This window comes from Aphelocoma coerulescens, chromosome 17 (assembly GCF_041296385.1).
Source record: "Aphelocoma coerulescens isolate FSJ_1873_10779 chromosome 17, UR_Acoe_1.0, whole genome shotgun sequence".
Lineage (NCBI taxonomy): Eukaryota > Metazoa > Chordata > Aves > Passeriformes > Corvidae > Aphelocoma > Aphelocoma coerulescens.
The window spans coordinates 2,283,832-2,308,790 of record NC_091030.1 but is presented as its reverse complement, the minus strand read 5'-3'; the positions used below and the strand labels follow the sequence as shown (position 1 = coordinate 2,308,790).

Below are 24,959 nucleotides of genomic sequence, written 5' to 3'. Positions count from 1 at the left end.
CTGCACACCACTTCCCCTCCCCAAACGGAGCAGGATGTTCTGGGGCTGCAGGACTGTGGGGCCGGGTCCTGGTGGTCCCACGGGACCCCCTCAGCGCTCAGCCCAGGGCGGGTCCTGCAGGTCTGGAGGATCCCAGCGGATCCCGCCCCGCTTCCCTGTCCTCCGCCGCAGCCTCGGGGTCAGAGCCCTCACCCGCCGGGCCCCGGGCACCGCCGTCCCTGCGGAGACACCGTGGGAACCCCCCGGGGGCGGTGACATTTCGGGGACAGTACACAGGTGGGTGCTGCTGGCGCTCGGTGGTGGGGCTGAGGGCGGCCACCCTCGCCTCGGGGACCCTGGCCGTGCTCACGCTGGGCTTTGGCAGGGACACGGTACCAGGCGGGGACACCACGTGCCACCCCAGCACCCCGAGAGGAGCCAGGCACCTCGTGGTGTCCCCGATGTCACAGGGGCAGGATGGCATCAGGTGAGTGGCCCCCAGCCCCTTCCAGCTCTCCCTACCACCCCTAACGGCTGCTAACGACTTTAATTAATTCATTAACTGGGGGGGCTCAGGGAGGGAGTAGAAAACCCACTCCTCATGGCCTGAGGCTGTCCCCACTGTCCTCAGCCAGACCCCACCGTCCCCAGGGGGACCAATCTGAGCAGCTCTGGGGATGCTCTGACCTCGTGTGGGTCCCCCCTTGGCAGCTCTGTTACCTCTGTGCCTGTGGGGGCAGAAATACCTGGGGTTTCCTGGGATTCCCTGAGGTTCCAGGGATTCCCTGGGATTCCTGGTGTCACCGGGATCGGTGTCACCTGTCCCCAGCCCTGTCCCAGGTGCCAGTGCAGAGCCCACCTTTGCAGACCCTCCTTCCCCTCCCTCCCATCCCATCAGCCCCCTCAAACCCCTCAGCTCTTCCCAAACATCCCTGGCTGGGTCCCGCAGGACATTCCCAATTTCCTCTCTGCACAGGTGGATCTGGGGGGGGTGATGCCACCTGGCAGCCCCAGCACAGCACCCCGAGGAGGACGTCCTGCCCCACTTGCCGGGCACCCAAGGGTGCACCGGGCAGCAGGGACAGAGCCGCATCTGGTGGGTGACAAGGGTGACACATGCCTGGCACAGCTCATCCCTGCGTGGGGGCTGGGTGGGGGGACAGGGAACAACCTCAGCCCCCTGAGACTGCTTGGGGACAGAAGTGGCAGCTAGTGGTGCCACCTGGCACCTGGGGTTCAGGTGTGCTCACCCAGCAGCGGCTGCCCGGTGTGGCACAGGGGGTGATGTCACCTGGGGCTGCCACTCGATGCACACCCCTGGGGACATCTAACCTCCTTGGGGACATCTAACCACCTCCCTCCCCTCAGCAGAGCGCGGCCCTGGTGGCACCTGTCCCCCAGGCCCCCGCGTTGGAGCCGAGAAGCCGGAGCAACGCGGCCTTTGGTACTTGGCAGCCAGCCCTGCTGCCACCGCTGCCACCGTCTGCCTGGCACCCGTCCCCCTCGTGCCTTATGTGCCCTCCATGCTGTAAGGATGCCCTGGGGCTGGGAGGGTGCTTAAGGAAGGGGTCAGCATCCCCCAGGGGTGCAGGGATGTCCCCTTCCCAGGGACCCGCTGGCTTGCCCATGGCAATGGGGTGACACGGCCACCAGCTCCTGTTGGGGGGGGGGGGCTGTGTTTAGGGGGTGGGGATGGAGGGAATGGGGAAGAGGGATGGAGATGAGGTGGAGTGGGGCCACAGCCACTGAGCAATGCTGAGCCCATGTCCCTTCTCCTTCCCAGCTACTGCTCCCCCACAGTTCCTACCTCAGCCCCTGCCCTGGCCGGGGTCCCCCTCGGTGTCCCTACGGGGTCCCGGCAGGCAGAGAGTCCCCCCCGGCCCCAGGGCCACCACCGCTGCCTGAGCCTGGACCTGGAGGAGCTGGAGGAGCTGAACTGGTCACTGAGCCGGGCTGTGGAGGCTGCCCAGAGCGTGAGGCTGACCACAACCCGCATGAGCCGGGCACTGGCCGCAGAGCTGGGCCGGGCGCGGGGCCTGCACGGCTCCTGCCTCTTCTGAGGGTCCTGCCAGCACCTCCAAACCCTCCCTGCCACGAGGAGGAGGAGGAGAAGGAGGAGGAGGAGGAGGAGGAGGATGGGCCTCCTCAGCATCCCTGCACTGGGTGCTCCCTGCCAAGTCTGGGGGCAGCAGGGCTGGAGGTGGCTCCAGGGGGTCCTGCCCTGGCTCCCACCCCCCTTCCCGCTCTCCCTGCAGTTCCTGCATGGCTTGTCCGTCTGTCTGGCCGTTTTTGGGACCCTCTCAAGCTGCAGGAGGGGGGGACGGTGTGGGCAGAATTCTCCTGGGACTTGCAGCATCCCTTGGGACCAATGGGGTGGCCCTGTGTCCCCCCAAGGCAGTGGCCACCCCACCCTGAGCACTTGTGGGGATGCTCTGACCTCGTGTGGGCCCTGCACAGGTCGAGCCCCCTTGGCAGCTGTGTTACCTCTGTGCCTGTGTGGGCAGCAATACCTGGGATTCCTGGCATTCCCTGGGATTCCCTATCCCACCCCTTTCCCAGCGTTTAGGCCTCCTCAGGGGGCTCAACCCCTCTGCCCTTGGACTTGAACCCAGCACAATCCTCCTTGGGGAAACTCTTTTTTGGTGTTTTTTATGTGAATTTTTGTAGCTAGTGAGCAGCTCAATCACTCTTTTGAGTGTTGATTGATGGTCTGTAATGTGTGTGTGCGATATATGTGTATCTATAAACGGATATATGTGGATATAGACCTTATCTATATTTATAGATCTATATCTAGAGAGACAGATATAAATAGATCTGTGTATATACAGATCTGTATCTGATTCCACAGATATATCTTCTTATGGATACATATATATATATATATCTCTATATAAATTCTGGTTTGCATTTCCAGCATAACCCTTAGGGCATTTGTGGGGTTTTTCTGCTCATGCCTGGATGTGGCCGCCCACAGCATCAAATAAAATGAAGGATTTGAGGTTTTTCCCCCTGGGATTTCCAGGGGATCTGGGCTGGAAGAGGAAAAACCACCTGCTGAGACCAAAGCAGGTGTGGGGTTTGCAGAGCCCCTGCTCCCTCCCAGCTGGGTTTCTGAGTTAACGCCTGTTCTTTAGGGAAAACGATGTGGTCGGGGCAGCTTTTCCTGGGATGGGTCCAGCCTAACACCCTGCTCCATCCCCAACACCCCAGCCTGTGTTTATCTGTAGGACCTACCTGAAGTGCCAGTGTCAAATGTATTTATTTTTGCTTTTATCTGTTGTACAAATACCCACATGTGTGATCCCACAGGGATCAGTGCGTGACTCAGGCCTGGAGCCGTCCAAGCTCTCCCTGAGCCTGATCCTGATACGAGCCCAGAGGGGCTGGGAATGGGCCTCTCTCCCCTCCTTTTTTAGGGGATTTTAAAGAAGTTTGGGGCATTTTAAAGAGGTTTCGGGGATTTAAAAGAAGTTTTATGCATCTCTGGTTGCCTCTGCTCGTGTTCGTCCCCAAGCTGGAAGCTGTGACTTGCCCCAGCCCAGCCAGGGTGTGATGGGAGCGTGTGGGAAGTGTGGTTAATTATCCCAAAAGCAGTAGCCAGGACCAAATGATGGGGTTTTTTCCTTATCCCCTATTTTTTAACGCCCTGGGGTGGCATTTTGTACGAAGAAATCACCTATTTTTGAAGGAAATAAACGTCGTTGGATGACTCGTGTGCTGATTCTCCTTCCCCAAAGCCACTCCTCAGGGGAGGTTTGGCATCACCACACCAGGAGCCCTCCCTTGGGGTCAGATGGAATATTTTCCCATGCCTTTTCCCTGTTCTCCTGGCCCCGAGGGAGCAGCACAGCACAGCCCCAGTTGCACTAGGGATGGAGATCGCTTTTATTTAGTCACTCGAGTGCTTTAGTACAGAAGAACAGATATACAGAGATGATACATGTTTGTGCTTCAACACTTTCAAACATTTAGATTCCAGTAATTTCAAGGTAAACAAGTTCCAAGACAGACTAGATTATTTTTTTTTAAAGTTTTCCTTTTTGATAAATTATTTTTTATATAAATAACTGTAACAGAAAAAAAAAATAATAATAATAATGTCCAACATACAAGATCCTGAAGCATTTGCATTGCTAAACCAAGGAGGAACAGAAACGGGCTGGGAGACTGAGGGGGAACCAACAAATATCAGTGCAATGATACAGCCTTTGCCCTAAAAATATATATTTAACTTTATGGGCAAGGAGCAGACGGGAAGGGAAAGGAAAAAGGGGGGAGGGCTAAACCACCAACGAGGCAAGAAAGAGCAATTTTGGGGAAGGAAAAGGGGGGTCACAGCCTTCAGGGGGAAGAGAACAAAACCATAGACCCCAAAATATTGCAGTGCATCTAATGGCAAGGGGAGAGGGGGCAATCCAGGGGCGTCAAATAAAAACCCAACTCAAATCAGAGGTTTGGGGAAATCACTATACACCAAGCTCGTAAGAACGTCACAAGACACAGTCATTAATATACACAGAGTCCAGAGGGTTTGGAGGGGGGCCTGGAGGGTTGGGGAGGCCCCAGAGGGATTTGGGGAAGGCCCAGAGGGTTTTTGGGGAGGGCCCAGAGGGGTTTTAGGGAGCCCCAGAGGGTTTTTGGGGGGGCCTCGGGGTGACGGCACGCTCAGAAACGCTTCACCACAGGACGACACGAGCGGAGCCGGGCACGGGGACCGAGCTTCCGTGGGGATGGATGGGGAGAGGTATCCATGGAGAGATAGCACAGATAGATAGATATATATATATATAAAACAGATTTTTATTTTATATATATATATATGTTTTGAAGGAATTCCCAGAGAGAGGGAGGCAGGGCTGCAGCAGGGCCGTGCAAGCAGACAGGCCCCAGCTCCCAATTTTGACCGGTTTGGTCCCTTTTTCACATGGGAATTGCCACGGTGTGAAGTGTCCTGGCTGCACCCCCATCCCAAATTCCCATCCAAATGCTGGCGTGCACATCTGGAAGGAGCACCCACCACCCCAAAAGCCATGGGACAGAGGGTGATGCCAGCCTGGCACCCGCCTGAGCAGCGGCTGGAGCGGTGTGGGGCGTCCGTCCATCTGTCCTGCCATCCACACAAGACCCCAAGGAGGAGCATTCCCCAAAAAAATGTGTTTTTCTGTCATTTCCCCACCACATTCACTAGCAATGGGCAGATGGGTACTCAGCAATGAGCTCCTGGGCGCTTCCCACAGCTGCAGCTACAAATATATAGATTTGGGTTTTTTTTTCCTTTTTCTCTTAAACACAATGCATCCATTTTCTTTATATATATATATATATTATTTTTCTTTTTTTTTTGGCTGTTATCCCCTCCCTGTGGATAAAATGAGATGGGGGAGGCGCTGGGAGGGGAGAGGAGGGGGTCAACACAAGAACAAGAGAGAAGCTGGGCCCACTGGGTGCAGGGTGGCACTCGGGGCCGGGCGCCCAGCGGGGACGTGGGGTTGGCATCGAGTGGTGACAGCATTTCCTTTTAACTGCTGCTCTCTTCCTCTGTTTTATTGAGTTTCTTCAGCGTGTCCAGCAGTTTCTGTGGGGTGAGGATGTGCGTGGACCCTGTGGGAGCAGAGGAGAAGGGGTGGGAGGGGATCAGTGATGGCTTTGGGACCACCCTGCTGCGCCCCGACCGCCGTCCCCGCTGTCCCGGGTCCCCCTTACCTGGCGGCACCGGCCCCGCGCCGCTGGAAATGCTTGCGAGGAAATGCAGTCTGTGGGGACGGGGGGGAGGTTGTGGGGGCAGGGAGAACGGGAAAAGGATGGAGAAGGAGGGATGGAGGTGAGGGATGGAGCTGGCAGGGTGAGGCGGGGGCTGGGAGGTGCCGGTGCATGAGGGTTGTGGCACTGGGGTCACTCCAGGACCCACGGGGGATGCAGGAGGCACTGGTGGGGTGCAGGGGTGCGGGATGCAGGGAACAGCCAGCACGGAGGGACCTTCCCCAGGTCCCCCAACCTGCACGGAGCATCCTGGGGACACAGAGGTGGCTGCGAGGGGTGGGAGGAGAGGAGGAAAAGGGCTCTGGCCTCCTGCTGCCCCTCACTCGGGGGTCCCCCAGCACGGTGCCCACAGTGGCTCAGCCCCACAGCCACCCTGGCACTGCAGGGACCAGCACACGGGGGATGCCAGGGTGGCACTCACTGGTGAAACCAGCAGCAGCTAAACCCCAGAGCAGGGTTTGGGGTCTGACACGTCGGGAGGCTCCTGCCTATCCAAGGGGTCCAAGTGGGATTCCAGCCCCAGGGCACCACAGAGCTGGGGGGTCCCAGCAGTGCCCAGCCTGTGGGGACAGACCAGGACGAGTGCTGGGGTCTCCACTGCTGCCCCTCTCCCCCAGCCCTGCTGCAGCAGCATCCCGGGAGCTTCGTCCCCCTGCCCGGCCCTGGGACGCCTCTGTGGGGCAGGCAGGACCCTGACCCCTCCGGCCCTGGTGAGGGGGAACTCATGGCATGAAGGAGCCGGCCAGGGGACATGGCTGAGGGATGATGGAGCGACGCCGGATGCTTTTCCACCTGGTCGGAGGAACCGCAAGCATTTTCTTATCGGAGAACCCGACAAACCCCAAAACAACAATCAAAGAAAGGAGGAACGGAAGAATCAAAGAAAACCCTTCGGGGAGGAAGAGTTTCTTTTTCATTAGTAAGCTGCCTTTACTTGGTTTCTTTGGCTCACTCCATTGCTGGAGCCTGATCCTCAAATGATACCCTAGTGGAGTCCCTGAAGTCGGGGTGCCTCAGGTCCATGAGAAATTTGGTGGGAGTGAGAATGTGAGTAGAACCTGCGGGAGAACAGAGCGGGGCTGACGGCTGCGCTGAGGCTCCCCCGCGCCACCACCACCACCAGCAGCTGCTTTTGGGGCGAGGAAGAGGAAGGACGGAGCTTCGGAGGCGCATGCAGGGGATGGACCCCGGAGAGAGGCGGGATGGGGTGGGTGACAGGCGGGATGGAGCTGGGATGGGTGGCCGGTGACAGGGGGGACACAGCTGGGGCAGCGAGTGGTGGAGACTGGGATGCTGCTCCCAAGGAGCAGGAGAGATGCCAGGGACAGGCTCCACCAGGCATCCAGAGCAAGAATGCAGGGCTCAGATGAGATGGTGAAGGACACCCGCCTCTGCCCTGTGAGGCGTGTATCCAAGCTGTGCTTCCCGGAGGAATTTTAGGGGACCTAACAGCTCCTGGTAGAGCTTCCACCGTGTCCTCTGTGCCTGCCTCAAAGCTCCCCTGGGAGCAGAGATGGGAGCTGACCCTGAGCATGTCCTGTCACACGTCCTGTGCAACTCAAAACCGTGGTTCCTGTTTGCACCCCTCTTTATTTTGCACTTTTCCTCCTGTAATGACCCCAAAACCGAGGAGCAATCCGAGCTGCCAAACCCCCTCCCCTCTCACCCAGCCCGGCTCGGACAAAACCAGCCAAGGGAGACGAGAAAATGGAAGCAAAAATGAGGATGTTTTGGAGTGACGCAACCCACATGGGGAAGGGGAGGGGACACACAGGGGTGACAACAGATGTCCGGAGAAAACCTTTCCGCAGAGTTCCAGCTCCCGCAGTCGTCTGGAGCCAGGAATTTGCGGGATGGAGCGTGGGATGAGCAGCCAGCAGGAGGGGCCAGCCCCGGGGCCACCACTCACCTATTAGCACCTCCCACTTGCCGCTGGCTTGTGTCACCTCGTAGGCGCAGCGCATCTCGTTCATGCTCACCCCGCCCAGGATGAAGATGATGAGGCGGGGGCCGCTCCGGTACTCGCCGGGGGCCTTGTTCTTGTGCCAGTGGCCGTAGCGGGCACTGAGGAGAGGAAGAGGAGGGTGAAGGAGGGGCACGAGGCACCACATCTTCATTAAATCCCACAGACAGTGCTGCCACAGCAGGGCAAGTCCAGTGCTCCAGCCATGAGTGGCTGCTCGCTGTTACAGGCAGGGAAACTGAGGCACGGGATGCCTGGAGGGATTCTGAGGCATGTGATTCTTAAAGGGAAACTGAGGCACGGGATTCTTAAAGGGAAACTGAGGCACAGGATGCCTGGAGGAAAACTGAGGAATGGGATGCCCCAAGGGAAACTGAGGCACGGGATGACTGAAGGGAAATGAAGGCGTGGGATTCCTAAAGGGGAACTGAGACGTGGGATATCTGTAGGGAAACTGGAGCACAGAATACCTAAAGAAAAACAGAGATACAGGATGCCTGAAGGGAAACTGAGGCACAGGATGCCTGAAGGAAACGGAGACAAGGGATTCCTAAAGGAATACAGAGGCACAGGCTGTCTGGAGGGACACTGAGGCATGGGATGCCTCAAAGGGATGGAGACATGAAGTGCCTGAGGGGAAACTGAGGCACGGGATGCCTGAATGCCCTCAGAGCAGCCCCCAGAGCTGCTGCCGGATCCAGCCCCTCTGGGTGGATGCTGACAGTGATCGGGGTGGGGATGGGCAGGGCAGGGCAGGAGGGGCACCCACCTGACGGCAGTGGTGCTGAAGGAGGCGGAGGAGCGGGTGGAGATGTACGGGTAGTGCTTGGTGTCCAGCTTGTCATCGATGGCATCCTGAGGGCAGAGAGCCACGGGGCCAGGGTCAGCGAGGAGCCAGGCACAGCCCCCGGCCCCACAGCCCCTCAGGAGGGCTGTGCCCAGGATTCCCCTCCTGAGGAGCTCAGGAGCAGGAGGTTTCAGCCCTGGGATCCCCCTCCAGCACAGGGGACCCGCTGCTGCATCACCAGTGGCGGAGGGTCAGTGCCACCTTGCTGAGGTGCTGCTGCCCTGGGCAGGCCCCTCTGTCCCGGGCGTGAGGCTGAGGGGTGTTCTGGGGGTGAAGCCACCCCGGGGTGGGGGTTGTGACAAAGCTCTGTGCTTTTGGGACCTGAGAGAGCTCTGCTGGCCTGAGGGCAGAGGCAGCACTGAACTGCCCAGGGCTGTCCAAGTGCAGAGCTCCTGGGACAGCTCCTGAGGGTACAGGCATGGCTGTACAGAGCCACGTCCGTCCCCTGGCTCAACTGGGACGTGAGCAAGGCTGTGACAAGGCCACCCAGCCTTGGTGGCCATGGTGGCACACACACAACCAGTCAGTTTGTTACTGCATTTGTACTGCAGGGGTGCTGGGCAAGCCTGGTTTGGGCCGTGAAGACTGAGGGGAGACCTCACTGCAGTCTAAAACTTCCTCATGAGGGGAAGAGAAGGGGCAGCTCCGATCTCTGCTCCCTGGGACAGGGACAGCACCCAGGGAGCAGCTGGAGCTGGGCCAGGGCAGGCTCAGGCTGAGAGCAGGGAAAGGTTCTTCCCCCAGAGGGTGCTGGGCACTGCCCAGGCTCCCCAGGGAATGGGCACGGCCCCGAGGCTGCCAGAGCTCCAGGAGCGTTTGGACAGCGCTGCCAGGGATGCCCAGGGTGGGGCTGTTGGGGGGTCTGGGCAGGGGTGGGGCTGCACTGGATGATCCTTGGTACCCCTTCCAGCTCAGCACATTCTGTGATTCCCTGCATCCCACCTGGGCCAGCAGGCTCGTGAGGCCAGGAAAGCCTCCCAAAATATCCCAACCGTGCTGCCATCCCGGGCAGGGAGCAGCCTGGAGGACGAATGCCCGGAGAGAGGTGTCGGGCTTTGGGCTGGGAGCAAAGCTCCCTTCCTGGGTGGCTCTGGAATTCCCTGCTTTGTCCCCCAGCCCTGTCCTCTCGCTAGCTCACCTCCATGATGTCCTTGATCACCGGGGTCCACCGGGACAGCTGGTAGGTCTGCTCGCTGATGCGCTCCTTGCGCTCCGGCTTGCTCCGGCGGCGCAGCGTGGACTGGGCACAGAGAGAGCACAGGGACACCCTGAGACACGGCAGGGACACCCCCGAGGCCACCCCAGGGGGGACAGGACCGCCAGGGCAGAGGGGCAGGGCAGCAGGAGGAAGACACTCACGTCTGTGATGATGGGCACCCCGAGGTGAGCCATGTTGGTGATGATCTCGCTGTCCTCTGCCGGGATCTGGGCGTGCTGGATCAGCTTGTTCAGGTTCTCCTCGGTGATTCCTGGGAATGCAATAGAAAGGGGGTGTTCTTGGGAACGTGTCACCAAGGGGACACAGCCCCTCTGCTGCCACCTTAGAACACTCAGCCTGGTGCTGGTCAGGGAGGCAGGGCTGGGTTTTCCCAGCTGGATCGTCCTGGCCAAACCTGGATCTGCCCACCCCCAGCCCTGCCCAGGCATCCCCCTCACCGTTCTTCAGGAAGATGTAGAGCAGGATGATGCGGATCTTGTCATAGGTGCTGACGTTGCCATCCAGCAGGATGGGGACAATGGCCCTCATGGGGTCCTTGATCTTCTCGCCTTCAGCATCGGTGCCCATGGCCAGGTCCTGTAGGGGACATGTGCTCGTCACCCCTCCATCCTGGGAGGGTGGAGCCGCAGCCCCCGCTGTTCCTGTGGGAATGTGGGGCTGGGGGAGGTGTTTGGTACCTGCTCGACTCGGCACAGCTTGTCCACAGTGCCCTGGTAGTGCTTCATGCAGTCCTCAGCCAGGTGCAGGTGGGTCGAGTACTGGGGACACAAGAACGGTCACCTCTGCCGTGCTGGCAGCAGCTGAGGGTCCCTGTGCCACCAGCTGTGGCCAGGGCAGAGCTGCCACCCCCTGCTCCTGGGTGGGCTCGGTCACTGAACACACCGTGACCCCTCCCCGTACCTTGCTGAGCTCCTTCTGGTACTGCGGCATCTTCTTCAGCATCTGGGACAGGTCTCTCATGGTGGTCTGCGAGGGAAGGGGATGTGGTCACTCACCCTCAGCAACCTGGGGGCCACCAGCACAGAGGGGATGACCCTGCCAAGGATTTCTGTCCCCACGTGAGCCCCCCATGAGGGTCTGGTGACATCTGACGTGTCACTGCCAGGCCTCCTTCACTGAAGAGGAGAGGCAGTGGGGGTCTGCAGCTCTGCAGCCTGGGGTGTAGTGAGGAGAAATCCCCTGAGGATCTTCCTCCAGGATCCCCGTGTGCCTGGCTGGGGCTCAGATGGTCCTTTCAGCCCTGGCCACTTTTACATCCTACTGCCACCAGGGTCCCCTCCCTGCCACCAACTCAGGGAATGGGGACAGAGCAGCTGCTGTAGGAGGTGCACGGACCCTGTGCTGGGGACAAACTGATCCCTGGGTGCAGAGCTCTCCCAAAGCACCCCATTTCCAGCCCCAGGTGTAGGGCTGGCACTCCCTGCCATCTCCCCCCACCAGGAACCTGACCACCCTTCTTCCTCGGCAAAGTGCCCCCAGGAGACCCCACCATGTGCCAACCCACGGCTGAGCCCGTCCTCAGCTCGGTGGATGCATCAGGTCACCTTGTCACCCGTGTTCATCCTCTTGCTGGAAGAGAACTCCTTCAGGGACCGGGTCACCTCCCTGGGGAGAGGAGGAGGGCAGAGCTGTGAGGGGGATGGGACTCTCACAGCGGGGTGGGCAGCAATGGCAAGCCAGCGTCCCACCCAGCCAGCAAACCACGCCAGGGACACTCACTGGGACACCTCGGCGATGTGTTTGTGGCGCAAGGTGACCCACAGGTCGTCGTCCTCGTCCAGGAGAACCTCCTTGATCCGGGCCTCGCCGATGCCGCTCGTCTCGTACCTGGGATGAGGGGAGGGATGTCAGGCAGGGGATGGGGCTGAGGGCACACACAGCCCCCTCGCTGCTGGGTTTAGGGAGGTTGGGGACATGGGGGGACATGAGGGCTCTTCTTGGCTGTGCCAGCAGCGAAGCGATTTCAACCGGGATCGACCTCTCGCCTCCTTGTACCCCTTCAACTTCTAAATGCTGGGAAGGGCCCGAGGGCTGAAGGCTGGTAAAGCCCTTTTTGTCCCAACCCTGCCCATCAGCCCAGCCAGAGTGCAGGCAGCGCTGGTGGCTCCCAGTGGATGACTCGTGATGGATGGAGGGCCGCTGAGCTCCCAACTCCTGCTCTAGGACTGGCCTCAGGGCTGTCCCAGGGCTGGTGGGGATGGCAGCACAGCACTCACTTGTAGACATCGTTCTCAATGGGCAGCAGGTCGTAGCTCATGGCCTGGAAGGTCAGCTCGTGCAGCACTGGGGACGCGGGGTCAAAGCCACGGTCCAGGATGAGGAGCTGGGAGCGAGCTTTGTCCGGACCCTGCGGACACAGCAGAGCCATCAGCACCGGGGTGGGGCTCCCTCGGCCTCACAGGTGCTCAGGGGGCTGTTTTGGGGTCCCCACTCAGGGTCTGTGGCTGCCGCAGGGCAGAGGTTGAGCGGGACTTTACATCCCACACCCTCCCCTGGGGCTGCCAGCACCGCTCACCTCGCCCATGGTGGGGTCATCAGCCTTGTAGGCGTCCAGCTTGTCCTGGATGAGCTGTGCCAGCATGGCATTGTCCTTGTAATCCCTGGGGGAGGCAGGGGGACAGGTCAGCCCCACAGGGCATGGGATGGGGAGGAGATGTTGGCTTCCCTGTGCAACATCCTTGGCTCGTGGCAGAGGAGGGACCTGAGGAGGTTTTGTTGCACCTCTCCTCGACGAGCTCCACTTTGCCTTGGTGCCATCCCCCCCCAGCTCTCCAGAGCATCAGTCTGGGCCTGTTTACACTGAGCACGGATGTCTGTCCATGCCACCACCCCGTCCACCCCCACGCCCTGACCATCACGGCACGGCCTGTGATGCCCACGCTGGCCTTACCCGCGGTACCGCACGGCTGGGTACTCCTTCAGGGTGGCACAGAGCGTGGCAATCTGCTCTGCCAGGCGCTCCAGGATCGGGTTCTTCATCTGGGCCTTGTGGGGGCTGTAAAAGCTTTGGAAGGAGTCGGCCGAATCCAGAGAATAAACCTGGGGGTGCAGCGGGAGGGAGGTCAGAGGGGGATGTCTGCAGGAGAGCAGCCCCACCCCAGCAGGATTTGGAAACCAGATTCATCCCCAGATGGACCCAGCCAAGCCTGGGACCAGGGAGCTGGAGCTCAGTGGTGCTTGGGACATCCCTCAGAATTTCCAGCCCCCTGGACCCCAGCTGCAGCTCCATGGTAGGATCCCTATCCCAGGTGAGCAGAGGAGACAGAAGGCCCTTGCCCTGAGCAGTCACCTGCTCCCAGGCAGGGTACCAGAGACCTGGGGACAAGCAGAAACACACCAGCTGTGCCCCCAGTAAAAACCAGCAGCCATTTTGGCTGCACATGAAGATGCCAAGAGGTCGCTCCCTAGGAATGCTGAGGATTGAAGGGTTAATGGCACCAAGCAGGTCTGGCACCGTCTGCCCCCTGGTCCCTTTGTCCCCAGCAGCAGCAGATGGCCCGGGGCCAGCTCCCTGGTGCCCCTGGCTGGTGGCTGTGCTGGTGGCAGAGCTGACCAGCGCAGCTGTGGGCACGGGGCCAAGGCACAGCACCCGCTAAATCCCCCTCAGGATCAGCCTGGGCAGTAATCTCGGGAGACAGGGAGGAAGGGCTGAGCCAGCTGGGGGTGCAAGGCTGTAACACAAACCCTGAGGGGCTGCAGAGGGACCTGGAGCCCCACCCCCAGCTGTCCCAGCCCCTGTCCCACCCCAGCCCAAGCTCACCTGGGACTCGGAAGGGAGGAAGGCAATGTTGATCTCCGTCAGGGTTTTGATGACCTTGGCGGCGCGGGATTTCACCAGCTCGTTGAAGAGGGCGTCGGGACAGGCTGCGAGGGGAGGAGGAGGGTGGTGCTCAGCATCTCTCCATCCCAAATCCCTCCCCACCTGCTGGCACCGTTTTGGCGACTGTCCCTGCCCTCTGGGTACTCACAGTCAGTGAAGAAGACGTGGGCAGCTCTGTACTTGGAGGTGGGGGGATCCTTGAAGTCGTTGATGAGGGAGTGGATGGACTGCAAGAGAGAGGGGGCAGCTGGGCTGGGCAGGATGGCACTGGGGACAAGCTCTGCACCTCCATCCCACCGCCCTGGCAGCCTCACTGGAGCCAGGATGCTTCCCATGGGCACAGCTGCCCGTCCCAGCACCTCACCCCGGCCAGAGGCCCTGTCCCTGTGTCCCACAGCGTGCTCACCTTCTCGGAGGGGGTGATGAGGTACACGGCCTCCAGGCTGGGCAGCGGCTCCCGGCGCTTGTTGATGTCTTCCACAACTTGGGGGGAAAAGCAGGGATGCAGGGATCATGGCAGGGAGGGGTGAGGGCAGGGCACTCAGCCATGCAGGGCTGTTGGACATCCAGTGGCAGCCCAGGACCAGCCCTGCCAACCCCTCCATGTCCAAAACACCCCCAGCCACTCGTCCCTGCCCACCCAGGAGTTGGGGCACCCCTGCCCACGCCATCCCGACCCCGTGGTCCCTGCTGGAGCTCAGGGTGAGAGCACTTGGCCAGGGGCCATGGATCTGTCCGTGCTCCTGTGCTGCTGTTCCCTGGGTTCATCCTCACATCTCCCTGATGGAGGAGACCACCTGGAGCTGAAGCTCTGGCTGTACCCACTGTCCCCAACACCTCCCACGACCCAGCCTGAGGTTTCCTTCTCCTTCCCAAGTGTTGCAGGAGCTGTTTAATTATTGGGCTGATTAAAACCAACACCTGGTCCCCTCCTTGAACTGAAGGAGTGCCAGGAGACAAAGTGTTCTGGCTGCTCCAGCCCCAGCAGGCAAGGAGGGACCTGTGGAACTCCAGCCTGGCAGCAGGAGCTGGCCATGGGCGCTGGGGTGGCTCCATCCCAAGTGGGACAGGGCAGGGTGGGAGCTGTGCCAACCGCCCCGTGCCAGCCTGGAGATGCCTTTGCGGGTGCCCTGGTGCAGAGGGAGATCTGGCCCTTCCTGCAGGGCATGTGGGAGGCAGGGAGGGGGTACTCACTGGTGATGCCCTCCGTCATGATGTCGGTCATCTTGCAGCAGGACGAGAGCATGCGCATGCTCAGCTGGTCCACCACCAGCACCTGGGGACAGGTGAGCGCCCTGTGAGCACCCTGGCAGCACCCCAGGAGCTGGGGACACATGTCCTGCCCTTCCCTTCCCCTTCCCCACCCTGTCCACACCTGCCCCCTTCCCTGCTTCCTCCCCTCCCCTCCTCCTCTCCTGGCCCCACCCCAGTTTTGGTGCTCACCTTCCATTCCCCCTTCTTCTTCACCTTCCGGATCACATCGTGCATAATCTCTGGAAGAAAGGGGATATGGGCAAGGGTGAGACCCCAGTGTCCCTCCTACAGCACCCCAGGGGCTGCACTGGGGGCACCACACTCCCACCCATGTGCAGGGTGATGCTGAGCCCCCCTCACCCCATGCCTTAACTGGGGATGAAGGAGGGAATGGGGCTGGTTTTGGGGTACCCAGGGAGGGGTAGTCACCCCCCAGCCCTGTTTTTCTCTCGTGCTTGGCACTCACAGACAGACCCCAGGCTGGTGGGGAGCATGGGCTGGTTGGGGGGTCCCTTTGGGGAGCCTGGAGGCTGCCCCCTGAGGTTCAGCCCTAATCCAAAGTGCTGGGAAAACAACAGCAGCTTAAGAGCTCCTTTTAGAAACAAGAATCCAGCGGCCTGAGCCTGTTCCTTGTAATCCCTCACAATCCCATTTCACCTCCCGTGGCTGCTGGGCTTATGCAACCAGGCAGGACAGCAGCACCCCTGGGAGCCCCCCACCCAAAATTCCCCTGCTCTGGCCCTGGGCCAGCTCCCTGTGAGACGCAGGTTCAGGGACATGAGGAGGTAGCAGTGGGACAGAGACGTCACCTTTGGGGTCAGGTTGTAGGAAGGGGGGTTCAAGCCTTGCCCTCCTGCCTAAACATCTGTTTTGGGGGAGCAAGGTGCTCCCCAAACCCTGCAGGTCTGCTTTGACCCTGGCGTGTGAAGCACTGTCCCTCGCAGAGCTGAGCCTCAGGAAGAGTCCATGTCATATCCTCACAGAGCATTTTCCCCTGGATTTCATCCCTGCAGGCCTTTGCTCTGAGCCCCTGGTCCCAGGGATGGGGATGGAAATGCCCAATAAAAAGCCAGTTAAGGAATGTCTCTAAATCACAAACCAGAGGTGTGAGGGTATCACCCTGGTGACCTCAGCCCCGGGACCCTTCCCTGTGGGTGCTGGCTCCCTGGGTAAAGCCCAGTGGGGTCCAGAGCTGGCACTGGTGCCAGCAGGGATAAAACAGGAGCCCCTGAGAGTCGCTGTCTGTCTGTCCTGCTGCAAAACCTGGAGAAAACAGCCATTCCCAAACACCATTCCTGCCACTGCACATCCATCCAGCTCCTTTCCCAGCCTGGGGGCAGCCCCGGAAGGCCATAGGGCTTGCACTCGGGGTCCTTCCTGCCCTTGGTCACATCCTTTGGCCTCTCCATGGGGCCAGGGGGTGCAGGGCAGCTCCGGGCTGGGAAAGGGGGCACGGAGGCTACCTGAACTGGGCAGGCGAAGCTGCTGCCTGTGCCCACGCGTGCTGCCCACCTGCATCCATCAAACACACCAGGAACTGTCCCCCGTGGGCAGCAGCTGGCAGTGAGGGCTGCCCGTGCACCCCAGGGCTCCGTCCCTGACTCGGGAGCGCGGCCGGGAAGGAGCGATGCCAGCGCCTCCCTGCTCTTCCTGCCATTACTCACACTTGGCTCCTGCCCCGGAGCCAGGATCCAGCAACAACAGCGCTGTTTACACTGCAGCTCTGAGGATCCATCATCCCATCCCATCCCATCCCATCCCAATAAACACAGGGGGCCACAGGGGTGCACCATGGAAGGGGCTGGGAAAAAGCAGAAGCCAGGAAGAAAAATGGAAATGGAAATGGAAATGGAAATGGAAATGGAAATGGAAATGGAAATGGAAATGGAAATGGAGAGGAGAGGAGAGGAGAGGAGAGGAGAGGAGAGGAGAGGAGAGGAGAGGAGAGGAGAGGAGAGGAGAGGAGAGGAGAGGAGAGGAGAGGAGAGGAGAGGAGAGGAGAGGAGAGGAGAGGAGAGGAGAGGAGAGGAGAGGAGAGGAGAGGAGAGGAGAGGAGAGGAGAGGAGAGGAGAGGAGAGGAGAGGAGAGGAGAGGAGAGGAGAGGAGAGGAGAGGAGAGGAGAGGAGAGGAGAGGAGAGGAGAGGAGAGGAGAGGAGAGGAGAGGAGAGGAGAGGAGAGGAGAGGAGAGGAGAGGAGAGGAGAGGATCCTGTGGCCCAGGGGAAGCTGCCATGGTGCAACTGGATGGTGTTCCCATCAGGAAAGGGGGCTCAAGGGCATGAGAGCCCAGAAAGGGCTCCCAAATTGCTGCCTCAGCCCCGCCCCCGAGCGTGTCCTCGCTGCAGCAGCCGCTGCAGGGGACGCTGTGGCTTTGTGGGAACGCCGTGTCCCTCCTGCGTGGGGATGGGATGGGCTGGGCTGCACGGAGGATGCTTGAGGGGGGGAGCATCTGCGTGGCTGCAGAAAGTGCTGCCACATCCCAGCCCAGCCCTGGAACCAAGATGGGCCTCCCAAAGTGGGAACTGGGCACCTCAGAGGGTGATTGCTCTGAGCTTTGGGGGTTTAGGGTGTCAGTCCTCCAATCCCCAGGCACAGTCATTCCCTACATCGATGTCCTCCTGCCCTGACCATGGGTCAGATCTGGTTCCAAATTTTGGCTCTTCTCACAGGCTGCCAGAGCCAGCTCAGAGCCCAGACAGGGCTGGGAAAGAGGCAGATCCACAGAGCATCCTCCAAAGATCTCCAGGGTCCTGCCAAAGGGCACAAACTCGAGCAAAAGCTGGAGACTGGGGCCACATTTGGGGAAAAGTGGCCACGAACTTCCTCTGTGGGGTGTCCCTGCAGCAGCCATTAAACCCCAGCCTAGGAAAGAGTGGTCTGGACTCCCAGGGAAAATGGGAGGTCCTGAGGTCCCGAGGTCCTCAAGTCATGCCCAGTCCCCTCCCAGAAGTGGTGCTGTCCCACTCCACATCAGCAGGCCAGATGCTGCTGTCCATGTCCTCAAACATCTGGCCAGCCAGAGTTTTTGGGGTCTGACATCAGTTGGTGACGTTCACAGCCAAGTTTTTCATCCTGGAGATAAAACCAGGTTTCAGGGGGAAAAAAATCCATATGAGCCTCTCATGCAGTACCCCCAACCCTTGGCTTGTCTGGACCCACCACGTCACATCTGCTTCCTTCAGGCTGCAGAATTTTAATCACAATTTCCCCCAGGAACAGGGAACACAGACAGCTCTGGATCCTCCTCCAGCATCAGAGCCATGGACAGGGCTGTGGATGGAGAACCTCTGGAGCAATATGGCCCTAAAAGTGCCACCAGGAAGGTGACATGTTGGAGATCCAGCCCACCACCAGCAGCCAGGTTCATTCTCAGGGTGACACATGGCATGGACATCATTTCCAAGCAGGTGACATGCTGGCCTAGTAGGACTTGAGCCCATCCATCCCTCCAAGAGGTTTATCCCACGTTATTTGTACCCTGGCCTTTGCCCAGTCCCCCCCGGTCATGGACACAGAACCAGCCCCATGTGTCCAACGGGACTTGGGGAAGGACAGAGCATCCCTGCCATCGCTGGTGCCTGCACCAACACAGCTGCATCCCCAAGAGATGGACCCTTTTTGGGGTTCCTCAACACATGGACCCTTTTTGGGGGTTCCTCAACACATGGACCCTTTCTGGGATGCCCCAAGAGATGCACTCATTTTGGGATGCCCCAAGAGATGCACTCATTTTGGGATGCCCCAGGTGACAGACCCATTTTGGGGGTCCCCAAACCCATTATCCCGCTTCAGAACAGGCCTGGAAGCTGATGAGCAGCCCTGAGCTCTCCAGTGGAAGTGGTAAAGCCTTGTCCTGGCCACCACCCCACGCTGGGACACCAGGATGGTGGCAATGCTGCAGCCAGGGACACTCCAGCTGTTGTGCTGACCCCAGTGCCAGCAACGACGGCCAAACCCAAATTCCTGCTGCTCAGGGGACCTTGCCTGATGTGACACAGGAAGATGGAGCTGCTTTATGGATGGGCAGGAATTGATCCCAACCGTGGGCTTTTCACTCCCCTCACACAGCCTGCGATCCCAAATCTCGGGGCAGCTCCGGAGAGCTGGATCACAAATCCACGGCGAGGTTTGCTGGAGTCCCACTTCTCCTAAAAAGCTGTCAGGCTGCATCTCCCAGACGGACACATTTGGCTTTGGGTTGGCCTGGCAACTGCTTTTGTGCTGGTTCATTAACTAATTGCTCAAGCCAGTGTGAATGTTACCCTGATCCAAGCACGGCCGGACGGAGTGGAGCACGTCCCCACCTCCAAACGTCCCCAGCCGGGGCTCTCCAGGTGCCACTGTGCCATCCCCAACTCCAACAGACCAGAGGGTGGCAGGAACGGCCCTCCATGGCCACCAACACCACCCAGCAGATGGAGAATCACCGAGAGGAGACGAAGCCAAGCTGATGTCCCTCAGCACATCCAAGAACCGTCCAGGGATGATCTGAGTCTGGACACCGCTGTGCCCGTAACCCAAACAAGTTCTAAACACCTCCCCTTCAGCAGCCCAGGTCCTGAACACCCATTTTTCCTGCTGGATTATGCCCACCTGGAAGCCCTCAGCCTTCCTGGAGGACACATTCGTCCCCCAGGAACCCAGAGATTAGTCCCAGTCATCAGTAACCTGTGTTTAATTCCTCCTTTTCCTGTTTGCACTGCTCTCGTGGAGGATGCCCACATTTATCCCTGCTGGGCAAAGCCCTGGGAAAGCTGCACAGCCTGGGGAGGAGGAGGATGGAGACCTGGAGGTCTTGAACTCTGTAGAAGTCAAGTAACACAGCCAGAAGTGAAAAAGGGAAATGAAACACGTGATCACACCCGTGAACCCTCCGAGTGCCCTGGAGAAACAGAAAAATTCAGGAGCTTTCCACTGCGGGATCAGGCACAGGCTGGGATTGTTGGGGTGTCCTGTGCAGGGACAGGAGCTGAACTCTGATGATCCTTGAGGGACATTCCAGCTCAGGATATTCTGTGGTAACTCCAGACAATTTCCTTGAGCCTGCACAAGGATCTGGGGGCTGAGCAGAGTTTCCCTGTGCCAGCAGAAGCAACGACCCGCAGCCCCTCAGGTCCCTGCTGAAGGCACCACCACCCTTCACCAGCACCTGTCCTCTTGCTCCATCCCAGCAGATGCTGTCCCTGGCTGTGGTGCTGGTGGTGTTTCAGCGCCAGGAGAAGCCCAGAGCTGTCCTTGAGCAGGACAGCACTCACAGGCTGTCACAGCACCCCCGAGGAGAGGTGTCCCTCACACTCCCACACGTGTGGCCATGACGTTCCGAGCTGGTTCTTGTCTGCCTTGAACCAAAACGGAGCAAAACACCAACAAATTGGGGTTCTTTGGTGGGAATCCAGGCTGGGCTGGGCTCCTGTGGCCTTGGGGACACCAGGACAGGCTGGAGGGCAGCTGGCACGTGGCTGAGTGATCCCTGCTGCTCCCTGACCCAAGGTCAAACCATCTGATGGGCTCCACAAAAGCCCCTCTAGCCCAGGTGCCAGCAGGTGTGTGCACATTCCCGTGTTCCTGCGTGCACATTCCCAGGTTTCCTCACACCCTGGGGCATGTGGGAGCCCACAGATAAAAGCACCTTCAGCCCTGCTCTATTTTTGCACTCTCCAGAGCCAAGCTCCTTCCCCGCACCGTGAGTTGGAGGGAGCAGCATCTGCTCCTCAGCGTGCGACCAAAAGCCATGTGATGGCGACAATTCTCCTCTGAAAGGTGTTGATTTTGTGGGAAGGAGGAGGGAATCTCTCCTGGGACATTTTCTCCAAGAGGTGTGGAGGAATCAGACACAGAGCTCATATTTTCTTTTCTTGTTAAGAGGGAAAGACTCTGAATTCTCTCCATTGGTGGCTTTTTTTAAACCTCCTCGCACGAGCAGACCCTGCTGAGGGGATGCAGTCCTGCCAAACTGAGGTTTGTCACTCTTGGTCACCTTCCATGGTCACACAAGGGCAGGAGTTTCTCAGCCCCTGGTGCAGGCTGTGGTCTGGAGACTGAAATTGTTCTGCAGCACCTGGGATGGTGAACGCTGAATTTTACAACGATTTTTTCAAGCTTTTCCAACTTTTGGCCAACACCGGAGGTGAGACAGAGCCTGGTGACAGAGCCACAGCCCCAGCACAGGCTTTGCCCATTCCTGTAGCCACACACCAGGCTGGTGGCACCACGAGGGCTCTCGGAAGGTGGGAATTGCGAGGATGGGCTGCCCAGGGAGCCACTGGATTCAAGGTTTGCTCCCATTCAGGGTGCAGAGACCTCCTGCTCCTCACCCATCCCCTTCTGCAGCAGGCTGAGGTCACGGCTGTGCCCTGTGCAGGCAGGAGGATGCCACATGCACCCCTCAATGGTCCCTGTGCCCTTCACTGCCTCCTCTTCTTCTCTGCCTGGCACAGCCCTTGCCAGGCCTGGCACGGGGCAGCACACCAGCCATGTCCCCTGGGCACTGAGGTGGGCTCAGAACATCCTCCACGAGCAGCACCTGACCCTCTAAGGCTCCCTGTGCCCTCGGCAGGAGCTGGGGGCAGCTCCAAGGTGCCCCAAACAGCCGGGGTGAGTCAGGTACCAGCAGGTACCAGCCCTGCCCCTGCCACCTCCCTGTCCCTGCAGGTGCAGCACAACCCGAGCCCGAGTCCCTGAGTCACCACCAGGCAGGGCTGGACCCTGGAGAGGCCCAGCTGGGGACACCAGTGACACTGGGCAGGGAGTGCTGCACGTGGGCGCTGTCAGACCTTGTCCAGGCAGGATTTGGTCATGGGGCTCCCGGGCACAGCCCTGGCAGGAGGCACCGGGCACAGGCCAGCTCTGGGGGAGGCTGAGCAGGTGTGGGAAGATCACCTGGTAGCCTGGGGCAAAGGTGTTTTCTTGCTGTCTCTGCAAGATGCTTCCTTATCCCAGGGCTCCTCTGCTTCTCCCAGCTGCCCAGGACAGCAGCAGGAGCGAAAGGAGCCTTTGGGGAGGCTGAAGGGGCGCAGGGGTCTCTGGATCCAGCATGGAATCACATCCATATGCTCCAGCTCCGTGCCCTGTGCCAGCAGGTGCTGCACAGGTGTCACCCCTGCAGCAGGGCCCGTCTCTCCTCGCTGCTGACAGGTCAGTGAAGTAAAACCAGCCTCCTCCTCCTCCTCCTCCTCCTCCTCCTCTCCACTGCAGGCTGCTGCAGGACAGCCAACACTGGGCTGGGCAGGCGAAGCTCGGGGCAGGTGGCCCTGAGAAGATGCAAGGGGCACAGGAGGATGGGAGGGATGTCCATGTGGTGGGGGTCAGGTGAAGATTTGGGGATGGGTGTCCATGTGGTGGGGGTCAGGTGAAGATTTGGGGATGGGTGTCCTCAGAGCTGCCACTCTCAGGTGAGATTTTCCCAACCAGCACCAGAGCAGCAGGGCCAGTTCTCCAGTGGGGCTCCCTGGGAGGGGACACAGAGGGAACACAAACCACAGCAGGAGGACCTGGACCTCAGGCATCACCTCTGGGGACAAGCACACTCAGCTCCAACCCTGCCCAGATGACAGCACGTCCAGGAGGACGCAGCCACCGCCGCTGGATACCTCGGGAAGGCGCAGGGACACCCCTCAGCACACACCCCACAGCTCTGGGGGGTGACAATCCACCTCTGCCCTTCTCCTCCTGCAGCCCTGGCCCACCTCACCTCCTGCCCACTGCCTCCCACCTCCTCAGAGGCCTCCAAACCCCGTCTTGTTATGGCACCAGCTGGTCAGAGGAATAATCCGGGTCTGGAGGGAAGCCAGGGCAGAACGCAGCTCGGGAGGGGGGGCTGGCGGAGCGAGCCATGGCAACGCGGCAGCATGCTCCTCATCCTCCCCATCCATCCTTCCCTCCCTCCTGGAGAAGGAGCTCAGAGGAGAGGTCCTGCCTCGGGGTCAGCCCTGGGCTTGGCCCTCTTGCTCCTGCTTTCCCCCCCTGCAGGAAAACCTCCAGGGAGTGCCAGCCCCAGGGCAGGCTGGCGCAGCCCAGATCTCCTGCCAGCCGCAGCAGTGCCCAGGGACAGGGGGTTTGGGGACCCTGCGGGCTGCTCCCAACTCTGGGGGAGGGCTGGACCCGAGGGTGCTTCCCCCGGTGCCACCCCTCGCTCCTCTGCAGCATTCTGCCTGCACAAACCCCGCTCCCCCCCTGCAGCCACCCACGCTCCCCCGCCAGCCCCGCTCCGGCGCTGCTGCCCGGCTCCACATTATCATTTTCAGTCTGGAATGATGTTTTTCAGGGAAGAACGGAGCAGTTTGTCACTAAACCCTGAAGGGGAGGATTGAGTCAGATTTCCCTGCTGCTGCCTGGAACCTCTCTCTGCGTGTCTGTGTGTGTGTGTCTGCGCTCTCTCTATTCCGGCGCAGAGACAATGAATGAAAATAAGGGACACGCAGTGGCGCTGGGCTCTGTCCCCTCTCCGGCGAGGGCACCGCATGTGGCACTGCCAGGGGAGGGGGTGCGTGGGCACCAACCCCCCCTCCCTGCATCCCACCGGGCTGGGGGCTGCCCCTGTCCCCACTCCAAATAAACCCCAGCAAAGCCCCAGAGCCAACCCCCCCCCCCCCTCCCCAGCGCTCATCCTGCAGCAGACAAACACCGGGACATTTCCCTGCCTTTTTCCCCTTCCATTTTGGGCTCTCTCCTCGCTGCAGCACCCCCAGGGTGGGCGGGGGGATGGCGCAGCCCCCCCTCATGATGCCGGGAGGGCAGCAGGGCCATCAATCCACGGGAATCCCCCCCGATTTCCCCCCCTCGCCATCACCACCCACCCGATCACACCACCAGCCCCGGCCGCGCCATCTGCAGCGGGCGCGGGAGGGCGGGGGGACGGCCACGGGCACGGCTGGCACGCCAAGAACACCCCCAAAATCACCAAAAAAACCCAAAAAAACCACCAAGATCCGGCCGCGGCCGGCCACGGTGCCACGGAAATAAACCCTGCGAGAGGCGGGGAGGAGGAGGAGGAGGAGGAGGAGGAAGGCTCATGGCTGCGGGGGGAAGTTCCCACCGGTTCCTGCCCTTTCATTTTCTTCTTTTTTTTTTCCCTTTTTTTTTTTTTTTTTTAAATATATCATGCGGAGTTTTTCCGCCTTAATTTCGCCCCCGGGGAAAGCAGCGCCCCTCCTTCCTCGTCCAGCCTCGGGTGTTTTGGAGAACAAACCCCCCCCCCCCTCGTTCCCTCCCCCCGGGAAAATATCGCCTTGCAACAGCCGGGAAGGAGGAAGCGGAGCCGGGGACGATGGTGCCGTGCCCCCGCCCGCGGCTCCCGGGAATATTCCCGGCCGGGAATAGCGCGGGGGAGCGGGACCCCCGCGGGCAAGGGATGCCCGGGGATGAGGGGGACACACAGGGACACCCCCAATTGGGAGAGGAAAGGCGCATCCGGGGAAATAATAATCATAATAATAGAAATAATAATAATAATAATAATGAAAATACAAAGCAGCGTTTGAGCGGGATTTGCTGCAGACAAAGCGGGAGGGCCCGGCCTGGCACTGCGCTGGGGGAGGGTTTGGGGGGGTCTGCACCCCTCTGTGGCCCCCCCCGGGGCTCAGCCTCCCGTGGGGGGAAGGCCCCTCGGCCCTTTAGGAGATTGGGGGCCACGGGGGCCGAGGGGGGATAAAACCCTGGGGGATTCGAACGTCTCTGGCTTCCCTGTCCCCCCCCCCCCCCCCCCGCTTTTCCACCGTCGCCCCGTCACCAATCTCCCCCCCCGCCCCAGCACTGCAGAAAAACCCCCGACACCCGCAAAAATTAAACAAATAAACCCCGGAAGGTGACAGCACCTCCGAACCCCCCCCCCAGCCCACAACGCCAGCGTGTCCCCACGGGGGTGTCCCGTGTGGCCGTGCGTCCCCCCCGCTCCCCCCCGAGGGTCCGTATTGCGCATCCGCAGCATCCCCCCCACCCCCGGCCGGGCCGCTCCGACCCCCCGCCCCCGCGGCTTCCCCGCGTTGCCCCCCACCCCCCAAACCCCGCGGGGGGGAGGGGAGGGGGGGGCGCGGATCTTACTCTCTCCCACCACAGCCTTGAGTCCGATGGGGGCCATGTCTCCGTGCCGGGGGGGAAGGGGGGGGGCGCAGCGGCTGG

The 24,959-nt window shown here is 60.3% G+C and overlaps 2 protein-coding genes across 2 annotated transcripts in view; one reads left to right on the top strand and one right to left on the bottom strand.

The window, feature by feature from the left end:
• Positions 1-4,137, top strand: part of AKNA (AT-hook transcription factor) — a 15,300-nt gene extending 11,163 nt beyond the window's left edge. The window contains 5 exon segments of the mRNA XM_069032160.1: positions 172-276; positions 365-466; positions 956-1,075; positions 1,351-1,507; positions 1,763-4,137. Coding sequence (XP_068888261.1) covers positions 172-276; positions 365-466; positions 956-1,075; positions 1,351-1,507; positions 1,763-2,039 — 761 coding nt within the window. The 3' untranslated portion in view covers positions 2,040-4,137.
• On the bottom strand, positions 3,844-24,959 carry LOC138119638 (syntaxin-binding protein 1). The gene is made up of 19 exons (XM_069031729.1): positions 24,882-24,959; positions 15,035-15,084; positions 14,786-14,867; positions 13,998-14,074; positions 13,740-13,818; positions 13,532-13,635; positions 12,662-12,810; positions 12,287-12,371; positions 11,988-12,118; positions 11,491-11,598; positions 11,316-11,376; positions 10,672-10,737; positions 10,449-10,529; positions 10,209-10,347; positions 9,912-10,021; positions 9,691-9,792; positions 8,475-8,560; positions 7,652-7,806; positions 3,844-5,583 (listed from the first exon to the last, which is right to left on the bottom strand). The coding sequence occupies exons 1-19, from the start codon at positions 24,916-24,918 to the stop codon at positions 5,501-5,503; spliced, it is 1,785 nt and encodes a 594-aa protein (XP_068887830.1). The 5' UTR covers positions 24,919-24,959; the 3' UTR covers positions 3,844-5,500.